The 19,118-nt window shown below is 33.2% G+C and overlaps 1 protein-coding gene across 1 annotated transcript in view; it reads right to left on the bottom strand.

Moving 5' to 3' along the window:
- The window catches only part of Clpx (caseinolytic mitochondrial matrix peptidase chaperone subunit X), a 37,406-nt gene that overhangs the window by 5,773 nt on the left and 12,515 nt on the right, over positions 1-19,118 (bottom strand). Inside the window, exons 4-11 of the mRNA XM_046426594.2 lie at positions 15,666-15,820; positions 12,673-12,832; positions 10,753-10,794; positions 6,831-7,007; positions 6,293-6,457; positions 5,245-5,333; positions 4,110-4,274; positions 138-437 (exon numbers count right to left, since the gene is read on the bottom strand). Of these exons, the coding sequence (XP_046282550.1) occupies positions 138-437; positions 4,110-4,274; positions 5,245-5,333; positions 6,293-6,457; positions 6,831-7,007; positions 10,753-10,794; positions 12,673-12,832; positions 15,666-15,820 (1,253 nt within the window). The remainder of the gene's footprint in view (positions 1-137; positions 438-4,109; positions 4,275-5,244; positions 5,334-6,292; positions 6,458-6,830; positions 7,008-10,752; positions 10,795-12,672; positions 12,833-15,665; positions 15,821-19,118) is intronic.

The following is a 19,118-nucleotide window of genomic DNA, read 5'->3' as shown; positions in this document are numbered from 1 at the left end:
CTAGTAAGAAATAGACTTATACTTAGTGAGGACATTCCAGATGAACAGGATTCCTTTTTAAATCTGGAAGGCTAATTTAGGTATTTTAGAATTTCAACAGCGAGAAAATAATTAAATATGAAGAATAAAAACCTAACCTTATCCATGCTGAATAAGGCTTGGTATTGAGGAATAACAGCATTACGTGGCTCAGTTAGTATTTGTACAAGCGTTTTCTCATCTAGGCTATGCAAAGGAACCACCACAGGTAATCGTCCCACAAACTCAGGAATCATGCCAAATTCAATGAGATCTCTGGCTTCTACGTGACGTAATAACCGATCTTTTTCTTCAATGTCTTGGTGAGTATTTGATTCTCCACTTCGATTAGCAAGATCTGCAGCAGCTGCAGCCCTTCTGCCTTTTCCCAGATTAGATGGTGTTCCAAATCCAAGATACTGCCAAAGAAATCATGCATATTATAAACAGTAGAATAAAGCTTAAGCACTTTACATACATACCTCATGTGATCTTTGCAACAATTCTACAAAGAAAGTTTTATTATTATTCACATTTAATAAAGGCGTAAAACAGGCTTATAGAGATTAAGTCCTTTGACCAAAGTCTTGCTGTAAGGGGCAAACCAAGAACTTGGGTCTGTCTGCCTTCAGAACTGTGTCTGCCTAATCAATACAGGATAATCAACTCTCAAAGCATTCTAACAGAAGTAGATGTGTAAGACCTATTAAGTGAAGTCCCTTAGAACTCAGATAATAAAGTTGCAGAGTTTAGCCAAGACCACTAGACAAGTGTGCTTTCTAAAAGGTATAAGAAATATGAAAATTGAGATATCAATTTTTGTCATCAAAGTTAATTTTGTAGTACTATAAATTAGGATAATGCTTATGGAATAAACAGTCTTATAAAAAAATTATATACAAACATCAGATTCTGCACTGCTGTGGCTTTGGGACTTCATTTGGCATTGACATCCCATTGTTAAACATTCTACTAAAATCATGATTTGGGGCTGCATACACCAATCTATGAGTTAGAATAATTCAGATTTTACAAGGAACCTAAGGATGATTCTAACCCAATGCTAACTTTGTTGAATGAGGGTTGATTATTGAAAGGTTTATAGTCTTGATGCAGTCAACATAAAAGAACCATACTCCAGTCAGCTGTTAGAAGGTTTAATCCTTACACATCATATAGTTTATGTTAAAAGTACAAGAGAAGCATGTTATACAAGAACATAGCCTAAGCTAAAAATTGGTCCATACTGCACTAAATGTTTGTGTTTCCCCAAAATTCAAATGCTGAAATCTTAATCCACAAGGTGATGGTATTAGGAGATGAGCTTTTGGGACATGATAAAGTCATAGGGTGGAGTCCTCATGAATGGGGTTAGTATTCTTATACTAACTATACTATCCTTTGTCTTTTTTGCCCTGTAAGGTTACAGTGAGAAGATGGTCATCCATGAGGAAACAGGTCCTCAAAAGACATCAGATAAACTGGTGGCTTGATCCTAGACTTCCCAGTCTCCAGAATTGTGAGAAAGAAATTTCTGTTGTTTGCAAACCACCTAATCTATGGTATTTTATTACAGCAGTCCGAATAAATTAAGACACGGTTCCTCTGATTCTCCAAGCTGTGTACATGAAGAGTTGCAAAATACCTTTCATTCAATAATTTTAACATTGAAATTTATCTAACATAAAAGCATATATAATAATAAATCTATATACTCATAAAAATGTTAAAACTCAGGATACATGCCTGAAGACAGACTTTATCCCCAAAGGGGAAATCTTAAGAGAGAGAATATATAAAAGTATAAAAGTATTACAAGTACTATGAGAGATGACTACTGGGCACTGTGGCAGTAGAAAAGATCCACATACTGGGGAGAAGTGACCAAGAAAATCTTCACAGAGAAATTAATTGGTCATTTAACAGGTATTTGCTGACTGAATTGATATAGGGGAAAAAAGAGGCAAAAGCAAGTAGAATAAAAGGACTGTAAACAGTTTCATATGGTTGAAACACAGGTATATTATTTTTTATATTTATTTTTTAGTTGGACACAATATTTTTTTTATTATTTTTATGTGGTGCTTATTAGGATGGAACGCAGGGCCTCGCACGTGCTAGGTGAGTGCTCTATCGCTAAGCCACAACCCCAGCCCCCACAGGTATATTATTTAATATTGTATTCTTGGCTTTTAATGAGGGTTGATAAAAACAATACCTGCATGGGGTTCTTAATCTTCTGTAAAATCACTCTTGGAGAGTCTCATGTCTCTTTCTCCATTACATTAAGATTTATGCAACATATCCTTTTAAAACTCTCTCTCCTAAAAATCTGATATGCTTCCTCCCTTTTTCATGTAATAACTACAGCCCATGACTTCCCCCTATTTTTTTGTTTATAGGTTTGTAGCTAAATGAAGTAACTTAATTCTCAATGGGTCAAAACTATATCTAAATCTTTCTTTTACATGTTTTTTATTCCTTTCTGATATTACTTTTAATTGTTCTATACTACATGTTTCAGCATCAAATTCTTTTTAGAAGTATAAAGAAATATTAAATGTAAATTAATATGAGTAGTACATGGTCCCTGTTTTTGGTTACAGAATTTCAAATACAAGGTTATCTCTTACCCACACATGAAGAAAAAAAGAATTTCTTCTAATTTGTTAATTTATGCAGAATAGCAACAGTAAGAAAAATACAGTTCATAGTTAATTTATATTTTTCCTACTGTTGCAATTCTACATAAATTCTTACAAAAATAAAAATCTAACCTTATTCATGCTGAATAAGGCCTGATTACACGGCTCAGTTATTATTTGTAAAAGTGTTTTCTCATGTAGGGTATGCGAAGAAACTACCAAGGGAACAAATACTACTCTACTGCTACTTAAACTCATGCATTAAACTAGACACTGATAACCAAGAAGACTCAAAGAAAACAACACAGGGAACCGCTAATTTGACATTCATTTTGGTAGAATGTTATAATAACATACAAGTGAACATTTGTGGCTAGTTATTAAGCAAAACACAAACACATGAAAAATCCATGTGTGTTCTGTACTTCTTGCCACCATGTTGATGTTACATTTTATATAATCAATCAACAGACAGGTCATGAGCATGTAATTTGAAGACCTGAAGAAGTTAAGTCCCAGTCCCAGTTAAAAACAGGGCTTGCCAGGTACCCCAGCAACTCGGGAGGCTGAGACAGGAGGATCACAAGTTCAAAGCCAGCCTCAGCAATATCGAGGTGCTAAGCAACTCAGTGAGACTCTGTCTCTAAATAAAATACAAATAGGGCTGGTGATGTTGCTCAGTGGTCAAGTGCCCCTGAGTTCAAACTACAATACCAAAAAACAAACAAACAAACAAACAAAAACGGCTTAGCCAGGAACAGTGTTGTCCGCCTATAATCCTAGTGGCTTGGGAGGCTGAGCAGGAGGATGGTGAGTTCAAAGCCTGCCTCAACAAAAGCAAGGCACTAAGCAACTCAGTGAGACCCTGACTCTAAATAAAATACAAAACAGGGCTGGGAATATGGCTCAGTGTCAAGTGCCCCTGAGTTCAAACCTCGGTACCCCTCCAAAAACACAAAAAACAAAAAGAAACATCTATGAAACTAGGTAAAATGACAACCCCACTCCCAAATGGTTTCTTCTATTTGTAAATGCCAGCAGTGATTTATGATAGACTCTGGGAAGGAACAATGGAGACAAGCTGTTTAATAGACTTTAGTAAACATGGCAGAAGGAATTAATAAAAATTTTACTAATATAGCAGCTACCTCAAATGATAAGAGAACTCCATACATAAATATAAAATTGAATTCATCATATTATACTTTAAAAATGCCCACATCTAGTATTTTGAAATCCTCTAATTTACTGCTCTAAAATTAAAACAACCTGTAATATACTTCTGATATACTCTAACCCTCAATGACTGGTAGTCATAGATATGAGAACAGAAACTGAGTTTCCATAAAATCATTACATAACTTTCTTTTAAGATAAGAACTACTTTAAAATGTAACTACTTTAAAAAGTAACTCTGTAATGCTCCAACTCCTCAGAAAAACTTACCTTCTCATTTTTTCTTCTGCTGATGATTCTGTCTAAACCATTAAAAGCACCGGATGCAACAAACAGGATATTTGTTGTATCAACTTGTACTGTTTCTCCTCGTAGCTTTCGGGAATTCTTCTCTGGAACATTGACTATTGTGCCTTCCAGTAGTTTTAATAAGCCCTAAATAAAGAATGATTTATAGCATCACCATATATAAGTGCATTATTTATCATAATTTACGTAATGGCATTCAATGGGGAAATAATATGTGGTTATGGTCAATGAGCATAACTAATGAAAACTCCCACATAACAACTAACATAAAAAATCAAATGTACCTATCATCTTAATAATTCATGAATTTATTTGAAATGAATACAAGACTCCTGATGCATTGTAAGTGAGGAAATAGTCAATCTAAGAAGTTGTTTTTGATAACAAAGCCATAACTCTGACCAAAAGACAGAATTATGATTCTATAAAATGGTTCCTAAACATAGTGGGAGCATTCAAAATTTGAAAATAGTTGGTTTGTCTTTCATATAAATTAAAATTCTTTTCTACTCCAGTTTAAACTTTGGAAATATATTTTGAGATGCCTTCATAAAAATAAAATTATCTAGCACATATCTTTGTTACTGTTTAAAAAGTGAAGCAATTTGCTATACCTTTTAGTTTATATCATAATTAATTACCACTAAAAGGTTAAGTTGGCCAATAGATCATTGTAACTTCAATTATGACTCTGAAGGAATGGCACACTATTTGACACCTATCTTCTAACTAAGTGGAAAGAATAAAACATGTCTAGTTCATTCATGTCTAGTTAGAATCAGAACTTTTTCAAGAGTCTTCTAGAATGCTTAACTGGGCCTTTGAGGAATAAAAATAATAAAAATTAAGTTTTGTTTTTTCTGTTCTTTAAAATATTTTTAATTTCTCAAGAAAAGTAATTTGTTACATAAAATCATTAATAACTTTCTTTTAAGATCAGAACTACTTTAAAATGGTATGTGAAGTTTAGGGTGGGAGGAATAAAACAAATTAAAAAAAAAAATCTAATTGAATGTGAAACCAAACGTACAATATTTGGGAAGCTGATGTATTCCCTTCCTTTTAGTGGGCTTGAACAAAATATTCAACTGCTTACTTGCTGAACGCCTTCTCCACCTACATCCCGTAATTGATGAATGCCTGGCACACTGCCAATCTTATCTACTTCATCCAGAAAGACAATTCCTATAATTTAAGGAGGATTCTATTTATAATATGAAAATGATATACACAAGATAGCCTCAGCTTTAAAAGACTAGAGAACTACTGAGCAAGGTTGTTCAATTTTTCATACTTAACATATGCAATGGATTGATATATTAAAAACATACTGCTCTCTAATTCATCTATCGTTTTGTGCAAATACTTTGAAATTTATTCAATAATATCATTTGAGTATGATAAGCGAAGCTCTTTGATAACAGTTATCTACTCCACTAATATACTCAAGTTCTTTAATATGAGAAGCTGAGATACAGTGTGGAAGCATGAGGTACATGCAGTGCTGGCAGTAGCAAAACTTTAGCTTGCTCTTTCCCATCTACATTCTTGCATTTAAAAAATATTTATTTATTTACTTTATTTATTTACTTTATTTATTTACTTTTATGTGGTGCTGGGGATTGAACCCAGGGCCTTGCATGTGCTAGGTGAGCACTCTACCACTGAACCACAACCCTAGCCCCCTACATTTTTGTCTTAAAGGAATTTGGACAGGAAGCTGTCATGCTCTTCATGTAAATAAGTACACAGGATAGATGGAGAAATGAAGCATTTATGCCATCCTGTAGGTCAACAGGCTAAACTGTTTCTAGACTCACCCATTCTAAACTCACCTGCTCTTGCCCAAGTCCCCACTCCTGCCCCTACCCCAGCATTAGGAGTCTGGAGGGGAGTTAGACAAGGAAAAACAATGATAATGTTAAGGATCTAATGGAATAGTAACTTGACCCTAGCAGCCACCTTAGTGACCAAAAGATAAAGCAAACTTATTGCCCTTACTGAATGTGCTAGAAAGTATATAACAAAGGTACTTCTATAAAATTATAGAATTTTAACCATTAACTCAAAACAAATGTTGTTTCTTAATATTAATTTCCCAAAATATTAAATCTGGGGATAGACAAGCTATGCTGCCAACATACCTTGTTGTGCTTTTTCTACATTATAATTGGCATCTTGGAGCAGTTTGGCAATCACAGATTCAATATCTTCACCTACATATCCAGCCTGAGTCAAAGTTGTACAGTCACAGATAGCAAAAGGGACATCAAGGCATTTAGCTAAAGTTTGTGCCAGCAGGGTTTTACCTAAAAACAGAAACAGAAACTAAAAGTTTACTAAAAATAAATTGACAATAAGTTTTTCTACAAAAATGCAAAATAAATTTGAGTAGTTTATAATAAAAGTCATTAACTGGAAGATCTTTTCTCCACTATTATTCAGATCTAATTTTATCTTATTATTATTCCTGTTAAGAAGTTAGGAATTGGCCAGAAGGTCAATACTAACATCTCAAGGTCAGCTTGAAGCCTAAACAAGAAAACTGACAATGTATTTAGAAAATCAGTCTTAAATTTTCTTCATAAAATCCAGAATCCCTCAATCACAGATATAAATTACAGAATCATTTATATTCTATTTTTTTAAGTCACTAGTAAAATTTCCCAGGAAGTTATTTACCTGACCCAGTTGGTCCAAGCAGCAAAATATTACTTTTTTCAAGTTTTATATCATCATGAGAAGAATCCAATACTTCACCTCCTCGTTTTTCCTGAGGTATTTGTTGATTTACCTGTTGCTGCATTGATGCTCCTAAAGCATTACCATGTGGGCTAATTCCAGCAATCTGAAGCAATTCTGAAAAAAAAGCCAAAGGAATTACTAGAGCTGCATCTGAATTTTCTTGAAAATAGGCTCCATAAAACTCTATATCTAAAACTAAATTCCAATTTAGAAAAATTTAAATGTCAACATTTTTTCTTATCTAAAAAAGGAAAAAAAAAAACTCCAATTATGTCTAGCAAGAAAGGTACAACACAAAATTATACAAAGAATCAAGGAAAGAAAATGGATTCTTCCCACCCTCATTATTTAATAAATGTTAAAGAATGATATTTCACCCAAAGGAAGGCAGTAATAGTGCTAAGAGTCAGAAATCTTTAGCTAAATGTACAACACAAATAGCTATATGATCCTTGGCAAGTGTATGTTTATGGCACAATGTTCACTGTGATTCAAATAGCAATAATACCTGTCCTATTGATTTCAAACACAAAATTGAAAAGAGTAGATAAAATGCAATTGATTTGGGGGCATGCTGAAAGATGAAAATGGGATGTTATTATTTTTTTTCAGCAAGAGAAATGATGAATGGAAAGAGGAAAAAACAATTGGATTCTAGTCTCAATTCTGTTGCTTCAGGGATATGGGACCATGGAAAGACACTTAACTTTCCTGGACCTGCTTCCATATTTACAATGGGAAAATACTAAAACATATGACCTTTATAGTTTCTTTCACATCTCGAAATGACTGTATGAGTATCCAAAAAAACAAAAACAAAAAATAAAGGGGTTGGAGTGGTGGCTCAGTGGTAGAGTGCTCGCCTAGCATGCATGAGGCACTGGGTTCCATCCTCGGCACCACATAAAAACAAACTAATGTATCCACCTAAAACTAAAAAGATACATAAATAAATAAATATTTAAAAAATAAAAAAATATAAAACATGGTTAAGTCTCACTATTCCTGGCCCTATCTGAATCTCTGATTTTGACAGGTCTCAAAAGGGAGCTCTCTAGTCCGTTCAATATAGATACAATGCCTAATTAGACAGGATTAATATTGCTGGTAAGTATCAGTTTATCAGCTCAGGTCCCTACCAAAATGAATCTCTTTTTTTTTTTTTAAAGACATCCCTGTGGTGTCATGTAGAAATAACTAAGAAAGAACTGTGATTTCTTTTTATATATATATATATATATATATATATATATATATATATTTTTTTTTTTTTTTTTTTTAATTGTAGTTGGACATAACACCTTTATTTCACTAGTTTATTTTTGTATGTGGTGCTGAGGATCGAACCCAGAGTCTCGCACATGCAAGGCGAGCACTCTACCACTGAGCCACAATCCCAGAATCTTTTTTAAAAAAAGAATGAATCTTTTACAAAAAAATTTTTTGTAGTTGTAGATGGAAAGCATGCCTTTATTTTATTTTATTTATTTTTTTTATGCAATGCTAAGGATCAAATCCAATGTCTCAGACATGCTAGGCAAGTGCTCTGCCACTGAGCTACAGCCCCAGCCCCCCAAAATCAATCTTCATTCTCACTTTCTCTTGGTTGAGGGAAAGAATCCAACTAATTTTTAAAGATTATCCAAAATTGTAAATATCTAGATTATTCCTGGTTCTTAGCATTTGAGAAATCATTTGAGAAATATCATACTTGTTTATATTTCTGGATTTATTTTTAAGTTGTTTCTAAGAAATGGGTTAAAAATATCAGTGCTTTTTCAATGCATTAATTTAATCAAACATGGTTCAGTAGACATACCTTATTATGGTCCTATTCCATCTGGCTGTCACTTTTAAACTCTCTTCATACTTAAGGTAAAGGGTTAATCTAGTCATCAAATTTGTGCTCAACTAACATTTGAATTTAAGTTGTGCTCCATTTGAGAGATAATGATTTGTGAAAAATTCATAATCTGCATCAGGTAAGAAAACTCACTCTCCTATATGAGTTTAATTAAATTATTGGTAAAATCTTTTTTTTTAATTTCAGAAAAATCTACTTAGGAATTGTGACAATGTGGAAGGGGATCTGGCTGCATTTTAGCTGTGCTCAATGGAAAAAAAATGATTCAGATAAATAATTTGAACAAAATTACAAATGCTATATTAACTACATAATAGGTGTTTAATTTACTCAATGATTCAAATTTTTAAAAAGAGGAATAATTTGCCAGGCATGGTGGCACACACCTGTAATCCCAGAGACTCAAGAGGCTGAGGCAGGAGGATTTCAAGTTCAAAGCCAACCTCAACAAAAGGAAAGTGCTAAGCAACTTAGTGAGACCCTGTCTCTAAATAAAATACAAAATAGGACTGGGGGTGTGGCTCATTGGTTCAGTGCCCCTGAGTTCAATCTCCAGTACCAAAAAAAAAAAAAAAAAAAGAAAGAAACAATATTATGTTCCAATGATAGAGGAAAAAAAGTTATATCGGTATAAAAGTTGTATGCTGATCTCCAAGAGATTTCCAAAGGGTTTCAGGAGAATAATTTTGATTATATATGATTTTGGTCTAGTGGCCTAACTTAGAACCTAAAATCCTATGTAAGACTTTACTAAACTGTACATAATGATACATTAAAACAAGTAAATTGCTTTTACCTAAGTTATTCAATACTGTCAATTGTTAACATTTAATAACATTAAATTACTACATGTATTACAAGACAGGTCTTTCAAAATACTCACTACAGACTTTCTTTACTAATTCATACCAGTTCTACTAGCCATCAGTATACTTATGAATATACTGCTGAGTCAATATGTAATTATATTTTTGGACTATGAAATATAGATTATACATGCACTTAGTTTATTATTTAGATCTTACATTTTTATATAATCTAATTCTATTGAAATTGGTTAAATTTCTTAATTTTATCATGCACAATATATCAGCATTTCCATAGATTTAAAAATAACTAGTGACAAATATACTTTTCTTATATGCAGAAAATTCATGCCAGAGGTGATAAAACAGTTATATTATAATGGCTCAAATGTATGTGTAGTATACTTTAAAGAGTTGATATATAGTACTGCTTGGTTCAAAGGCAAAGGTGCAAGTATCAAACTGTCAATTTTCCTCTGTTATTTCAATTAATAAAGCAGAAAAACATGTTAACCTTATTATGACACCTCTGGAACCTTCACCTTCTGTGCAGCAGCCAAAAGAATGGTATAAATTTCAATGGTATAAGACTCTCTTTGATGTATTAGGTCCAATTCCAAACCCTCCATCAGACTATCTGATAATTATAGGTGCAAAGAGCTAGAAACAATGAACTGGGGCTTATTCATAATTTGCAAGACTTTAAATTTCATAAATACCAAAAAAGAAATGGAGCAAAGAGTAGCTGGAAGATACTTTGCCCTCTATTAAAGTTCTAATCACTTAAAGCAGGCCAACTCTAATTTTATATCTTTATTTTATTATTATTTTTTAACCAAAGATATAAAATAGCAAACTACAGATTTTAAAAAGAACCTGTTAATGTATTTATATTTATAGAGAAAAACTACATAAAATACTTTGTATTTCTCCAAGCTATGCTTTAAGAGTGTCATAACAGAAAAGATAAAATCAACTACTTGAAATAACCCAACTACACAAATTAGGTATGATAAACTGTTCCCAACTTAGTATCAACCATGTATGATAAACACATTTAAAAAATACACATCTTTCTGGTATACAATGAAATATATGTTTATCATTACTATCAAATGTTGAGACATTTGACTAAGGTAAATCTCAAAAGGAAGGAAGATTACAGAGGAGGATCTGAGAGATCACTTACTTGTAAATCTGTACTCATCTTCCCGTCTTCTTATTTCTAACTCTAAGAAAAAGATGGAAATAGTAACATGTGAAAATATTACATATTAGTTTAGTTTTGGAGAACAATGAGTATCCCATCTCTTGCCCTCTTTCAAATATATTTAACAGATGTATTCATTAACATTGTTTTTAGCTTTTCACTTCAGCCTTCCAAGTTCCTGGAAATGAAAAAATTTGTACACTATATCCTTTCTATATTAAACAAAACCAAACCAGGTTTAATGATGACTGCCTGGTTGCTAATATTCACATTTGTCAGATTAAAAATAGGCATCTATTATGAGTATAATGATTTAAATTCTCAATAAGAGTTAAAAATCATTCATATTATGAATATCACAACTGTTGCTCTTTCAGTACCTAAAACAATATTAACTTACTGACTAAAGGAAACAGAAAAATTTTTGCTCCATGACTAGACAGTGCCATTTGGACCTTATAAAAATGAAGGTTCCAAGTCTTCCATTAGTTATGACTCACACTTTCTAAAAATAAAGTAACTGATACTATCACATAACTATTCTGCAGTTCAACAGATGAACAAGTGTCTTCACTGAAATAAGTTGTTTATTTAGCAGCCAGCACTCAAGGTAATCAAAAGATATTATAGAGTTATAAATTTAAGTATTTAGCAGAACTTTCTCAAATTGTATAGTAATGACAAAAAAGAACCTAAAAGGACAGACTGTAGATATAAATCAGAAATCAGGACTCTCTGAAAAACAAAATAGAGTTAAATATTTACATTTTATTCATAGTTATTTTTTAATGAAAGAATTCTATTTATATAATATACATTACTGTCCACAGTAAGTTGAGATTATATGGTATACTGGTATTTAGAATCTAAGATTTATAAAATTTGCACTTACAATGACTTACAAATTTGCCCTTCACCTTGCACTCTGTAGTTTGGGCCCACAAAAGAAAGAGTGCAAGATATCTTGTATTAATAGTTACCATCTCCACATATCTCTGACTTAGGCAAATGAAATTCTGTATCCTGAATCCAAAAGAGAACTGATATTTTCATGGTGAACTAGTTGTGGTGAAGTCTGTAATTCAAAGACAATAACTCAATCTTTACCCCAGTGGTCTTCAACATTTTTTTTCTTTCTGGTAGTGCTGAGTCTCCCTTTACTAGGCAAACACTCTACCACTGACCTACACACCCCTTTCAAACATCTTTTCCTGAGACCTTTAACAAGAAATATTTTATTTTGTGACTTAGAACCCACATATGCATAACTTAAAACTTATCTACAAGTTAATGTACTCTGGCATTTTCTTTCTTTTGGTACTGGAGATTGAACCCAGGGGCACTTCACCATAAGCTATTTTATTTTTTTATTTTGAAACAGGGTCTCATTAAGTTGCTGAGCCTCTAACTCACAATTCTCCTGCTTCAGCCTTCCAAGTTCCTGGAATTACAGGAATGTGCCTCCATGCCCAGCTACTCTGGTAGTTTCTATTCACTCCTAGTTTTTTTTTTTAAAAAAAAAATGCTATTAGCATCCTGTCAAAATGACTTCATAATCCACTAAGGGAAAGCAACCTGCATTTTGAACAATGCTACATTGTACTAAAAAGCATTTTAGGCAGGCATTGTGGCATATGCCTGTAATCCCAGCAGTTTAGGAAGCTGAGGCAGGAAGATCACAAGTTTTGAGTCCAGCCTCCAGCAATTTAGTGAGGCCCTAAGCAACTTAAATAAGATCCCATCTTAAAATAAAAAATAAAAAGGGCTAGGGATCAGTGGTTAAGCACCCCTGTGTTCAATCCCCAGAAAATTATTTTAAGACAAAAGCAAGGAATTACAAAAAAAGATTAATTCTAAGTATAGTAATTTCTATTTTGGTCAATTATCAAAAGCACTAACCTCTAGGTGTTAATGATGTCTGCTTCTCAACCTCTGCCTGCTGTCTCAAATTGGCTGGGATATTATTATATATCCTCTTATAATGATTATACACAGCGACTGAAAGCACCTTCTTAGCAAATGACTGGCCAACAACATACTTATCGAGGTAGTTATATATCTGAAAAATGATTAGGTATCAATAAGTTACTATGAGTTATCATAAATCATACACATTATATGCTAAACATATTTGTAGAGTTTTAAATTTGAACAGACTCTCATTAAAAATAAAATGCTAAGGACATGATACATTAAGTAGAAATGATTCAAAGGTCTAAATCTTTAATGAACAAAAACCACATCATTAGTTTTCTAGCTTAACAAAGTATTACTGTTCCCTATTAGGGTTATGCTGATTTCTATTCTGTAAATAATGCCATAGATTCTATTTTTTTTTAAGTTAATATTAAAGTCATTAAAATACCTACCATGCCACCATATATCTAAACCTATCATCATTAATGTAAATAATCTAAAAATATCTTTTCTATACCTCTCTCAATCACATGGACATAACATTCTTCATAGATACTATATTATAAAACTACCCTTTTCAGAAAGAGACATGATAGCCAGGCACGGTGGCACACACCTGTAATCCCAGCAACTCGGGAGGCTGAGGGAGGAGGATCGAAAGTTCAAAGCCAGCCTCAGCAACGGCAAGTCGCTAAGCAACTCAGTGAGACCCTGTCTCTAAATAAAATACAAAATAGAGCTGGGGATGTGGCTCAGTGGCCAAGTGCCCCTGAGTTCATTCCCTGGTACCAGCCCCCCTAAAAAAAAAAAGAAAGAAAGAAAGGAAAAACAAAAAGAAATAAGACATTATACAAGTAAAAGGCATAAGTTATACTACCAGTTTCCATGTGTTTTACTACTCTGATATTAATCTTAAAGCATTCATTCATCTAAGTGGCAATCTAAAAGCCTTATTTTTAAAAAATTTTTTGTAGAAGTAGATGGACAGAATGCCTTTATTTTTTTTGTTTATTTTATGAGGTGCTGAGGATCGAACCCAGTGCCTCACTTGCCTAGTGCATGCTAGGCAAGTGCTCTACCACTGAGCTACAGCCCCAGTCCAAAATGCCTTATTTTTTTCCCCCTTGCAGTATAAGAGATTGAACCCAAGGGTACTTTACCCCTGAGTTATATCCCAAGTCCTTTTCCATTTTGAGACAAGGTCTCGCTAAGTTGTTCAGGCTGGACTCAAACTTGCAACCTCTCCCTCAGCCTCCCAAGGTAAATTCCTTCAGTTTTTAGTGAATAAAAATGAACTGATAATAATCACCAACCCTTGAAAATAGTTAAACTGCTTAGTTTCTAAACCTTTGACTCAGCTGAAGTCTACACAAATTAGGAGAGATACAAAACTTAATAGCTACACACACACACACTTTTAATGAGGTACTGAAAATTGAACCCAGGGATGCTCTACACCACCGAGCTTCATCCCCAGCTCTTTTTACTTTTCATTTTGAGTCAGGATCTCACTAAGCTGCCCAGGTTGGCCTCAAACTTGCAATTCTCCTGCCTGAGCCTCTTGAGTCAATGGAATTACAGATGTGTGCCACCATGACTAGCTCTTTTTTTAAAAAAAATTATTTTTTAGTTTTAGGTGGACATAGTATCTTTATTTATTTTATTTTTATGTGGTGCTGAGGATCGAAACCAGTGCCCAATGCATGCTAGGCAAGCACTCTACCACTGAGCCACAGCCCCAGCCCCACCATGCCTAACTCCTCTTAGCTACATTTTCCATGACATTACTGTTACATGACAAATGCTTTAGCTGCTACACAACTAAATTTTATTATAGATTTTAAAAAATATAATATGCTTCTCACAAATTAAATATATGAATCTCCAAATCTGTCACAGCACATTTGGGAATAGAGACAAATACATAGTATAAGATATAGTTTAAAAAAAAGATACACTGAGGCAGAGTGAGAAATAATTTAAGTGTACACATATCTGAGACACAGAGGAGTAAGTACAAGTCCAGGAGGCAGGGGCTCCTGGTTCTTTAAAACCACACATCATGTGCCCAAAGGAGCTACCATGTGCACACTCTGCCATGTTTCACAGAACCAAACCACACTCTATTTGAGACTTCTGGCAAGAGCCCACACCACAAAAGCCATGATTATATACAGGGCAGCCCTAGTAGTGATTGTGAAAAAAAATTACTTGACACTGTTATACTAAAAGCCTTTCTACCATAAAATAGACTAATTTAAGGGGGAATAATTGCAAACTCATGTTACTTAGGGGCCCAAGCTAACAAAATAAGTTAATAGCTGAACTTTTTTAAGGATATTATTTCAGACTAGGTATTAATACCATTTTAATAATCATCCAAATATATTTCATTAATACTAAGTATGGTAATCATGACAAGGGAAAAAGCAATGGACTCCAAATGTAAATTCCAACTACCAAATCTCAGTTAACAATTTAGTCAGATACAGCCTATAGTAAGAACTTATAGGTCTGGGGTTGTGTGGCTCAGTGGTAGAGCACTTGCCTGGCACGTGTGAGGCATTGGGTTTGATTCTGAGAACCACATAGAAATAAATAAATAAAGGTATCTTATTTCATAATAAAGACACATGTCCATTTACAGCTTTTGAAAAAGAACTTATAGCTAAGCATAGTGGCACACACCAGTAATTCTAGTGACTTGGGAATTCTGGGGCAGGGGGATTGCAAGTTTGCAGACAGCCTCTAAAACTAAGTTAAACCCTCCTGTCTCAAAATAAAAAGAATTATAAAAAGGACTGAGGATAAAGCTTAGTGGTAGAGCATACTGGGTTCAGTTCCTGGTAACAACAACAAAAAATTACAATACTTATTTATATACCAGTGTTAGGATTCAGTATAAACATGAGAAAGGAAAATAATGTAATGTTTCCAAGACAAAATATTATAAAAGACCAAGCTAAAACCTATACCTTCTTAGGGGGAGGAGGAGGTTTCTGTTGGAATGCCAATTTTACAGCTTCTGCAGCTGATTCCGGTTCTTTAATTATGCTTTTCTTTGAGTCTGCTTCAGATAGGACAACAAAAAAATGATGGCATTTTTCACACTTTACAAAGCGGGTGGATGCTGAAAAAGAAAACAGAAATCAGCAAAGGAACATTTAAAAATAATCCCAATAGTGTTTTTTAACCTTAAAAACTCACTGTAGACTGCATGACCAATGTGATACAACATGTATCATCAGAAAAATGAAAATTATACTGCATTTATGTATGACATATCAAAGTACATGCATTCTACTGTCATGTATAACTAACTTGAACAAATTTTAAAAATTAAAAACAAAAACAAAAACAAAAGACTCAGGTAAATGAAAATTTATGCAGTGACAAAGAGTAAGCTACAGTTCACTCCACTAGCCATGATAATAGCCTCATGTATATAAGAAGTATATTACAAGGACAGATGAATTCAGTAAACTCTTTATTCATTTTACTAGGTTGCTTCCATTTTGTGATATATTTCATTTTGAGATTATTTCAACTTCCTATTCATTAAAGACAGTTTCAAAAACCACTTTGAGAATATTCAGAAATCATATTTTACTAAGTATTTGAATGAACAGTGAACAAAAGTCAAGCACAAATAGATTAAAGTATTTTTCCACTGTTTTATTATGAAAAATTCCAAACTGTGACTTGGTAAACATTTCAAAATATTTCATAATTTACCCTAATTACTCCACTAATTCTAATTTTTCTTTTTTTTTTCCCCCAGTGCTGGGAATCAAACCCAGGACCTCATGCATGCCAGACAAGCACTCTACCACTAAGCCACATCCCCAGCCTCTAATTCCTATTTTTTCTGATTGAAAAATCACTAAGAAACTAACAAAATAACCTTGGTTATATTGATTTGATTTAAAGATAATCATAGTTTTTGAAAGCAACAAAATGAGGATAAAATGGGCTTCAAAATCATCAGCTATAGTTTATCTTTTTTTTAATATTTATTTTTTAGTTACAGGTGAATACAGTATCTTTATTTTTTATTTTATGTGGTGCTGAGGATCCAACCCAGTGCCTCATACATGCTAGGCAAGTGCTCTACCTCCGAGCCACAATCTCAGCCCTATAATTTATCTTGTGTTAAACCAAAAGTGACTTTTCCCCCCTTTCTCTTTTTTTAAAATTTGGCTATATATGTAATGTAGACTTATGGACATATGTTTTTGACATTCTCCAAGCCTAATCCTGTTATTGGTAACCAGGGACCTCAGAAAGCAGCATGGTAGAGCATCCCATATAAGTGCATATAATGAATACCGATTTGGAATGTCTAGATAATACAATTTTGTGGGATATTTGTGTGTGTGTGTGTGTGTGTGTGTGTGTGAGAGAGAGAGAGAGAGAGAGAGAGAGAGAGAGAGAGAGAGATCCAGTTAGATAGGTAAAAAACAAAAGACAAAATGAATTTTAAGAAAAACTGAAAATTTTTCTTCTTTGGGAAAATTATAAATAGTATTACCTATCCATAATTACCAAGCAAGCACACCTAATAACTGACAAGCACATCTAATCTTCACAAAATAATTTAAATGAGAGCTGGGGTTGTGGCTCAGTGGTAGAGCACTTGCCTAGCATGTGTGAGGCACTGGGTTCAATTCTTAGCACCATATATGAGTAAGTAAAATAAAGGTCCATTGACAACTAAAAAATATTTTAAAAATAATAATCTGAATGAAAAGAATAGAAAATTCCATATTTAAAAAAATAGAACTCACTATTAAATCAATCAATTTAATTTTTATTTTTCCAATCTTAAACACAAGGCAATTAAAGAATACAACCTGGATAAATTCTAGCATAAAACTTTAAACTCAGGGCTGGGGTTGTGGCTCAGCGGTAAAGCACTTGCCTAGCAGTGCAAGGCACTTGGTTCGATCCTCAGCACCACATAAAAATAAATAAAGATACTGTGTCCAACTAAAAAATAAATATTAAAAAAAAAAAACTTTAAATTCCAGGAGAGCTCATACATGTTTTCTATTTAATGATCACCTATAAATGTTAACCTAAAGAAAAAGATCGAGCCAGTCCAAGTACTTGCAATTAACACAAGCCCAAATACGTAACCACCATTTCCCATCAATGGGAAGAGAGCCAACACCTTATTTTATAATGAGGCAACAGTTTACAACTGTTACTGATGGTAAACAAGGAAAGAAGGAGCAGAGACGCCTCTGATCTAGTTTGGGCTGTGTGACAGGAAAATGTGGCCTAAGAACATAAGAACAAAATATTTCTCCAAGATAAATAGGTCACAGGGAAAGAGATTACACATCAACATATCACATCTCTCTTTGCTTGCTGTGGAAAGACTGTTTAAATTCAACTTGAATACTGTATTTGCAATATAATTTTACAGTGAAACATGTTCCACATATACCCAAGTTCAAGGAATGAATTTTATTTATCAAAATGCTACATAAGGGTCAAGAGTACTCAGTAAATTAAAGCTGAAGAAATTGATGTAGCCTGTGAATTCATTGTTATTCAATAAATTCTGACATTGTAGAAAGACAAAAAATGCTATATAAAGAAAAAATATAAGAATTTAAAGGCTTTTTTTTTAACTCCTCAAGGGGAGGGCACAAAATTTAATTTTGTTAAATTACCAGAGAATACACACTTTTTTCCTTTAAATGATTACTACAAGTATCATACTTTAGTCCTTTCTATAATACTGACACCAATAAATATGCTTGCAGAATATGCCAAAAACAAGAGCGACCACCTTAGTGAAAACCTTCTCAGAAGATTTTTTTCTTTCTTTCTTTTTTTCTTTGGTTTTTGTTTCTGTTTTGTGTTTTCTGTGTGTGGTGCTGGGAATGAAATAACACACTTATGCATGCTAGGCAAGTGGTCTACCACTGAGTTACACCCTCAACACCGAGAGATTTGTTTAAATCAAAGTTCCTCATGATTCCAAATACATTTCAAGGTCCAAAATAAAATCTTCAAGCCAATGTAATAATGTTTAATACAAACCTCAACAGACACATAAGTAAGCAAGCCTTCATAAGTATTACATAAATAAAAATAACTAAAGGCTCTATCTTAAATAAAAGAAACTTCTTGTTTGATAAATTATTTTTAATAGGTAAAAGAAAATAATAAAAACATTCTTAGATTTTCTTTGTACCTCCCTAATTTCTGATCATTTTCTACATATTCATATGGTACCTATACAAATTGTATTTTATTTCCACAACATCAAACAAGAATACCTGATGTCAATATCAGCTAAGAAAACAGCAAAATCTCTACAACTATTCTCTTAAGATGGAAGTGTACTTCAGGACCCATGAGCTAAAATAGTTTTCGCATTTTTAAAAAACTGAAAAATGACAACAAAAGTCATA

This window comes from Marmota monax, unplaced genomic scaffold (assembly GCF_021218885.2).
Source record: "Marmota monax isolate L192 unplaced genomic scaffold, Marmota_monax_Labrador192_F-V1.1 WCK01_AAM20220418_F8-fsc00078, whole genome shotgun sequence".
Taxonomy (NCBI): domain Eukaryota; kingdom Metazoa; phylum Chordata; class Mammalia; order Rodentia; family Sciuridae; genus Marmota; species Marmota monax.
Note: the sequence above shows the minus strand (reverse complement) of the source record. Positions and strands in the feature narration are given on the sequence as shown.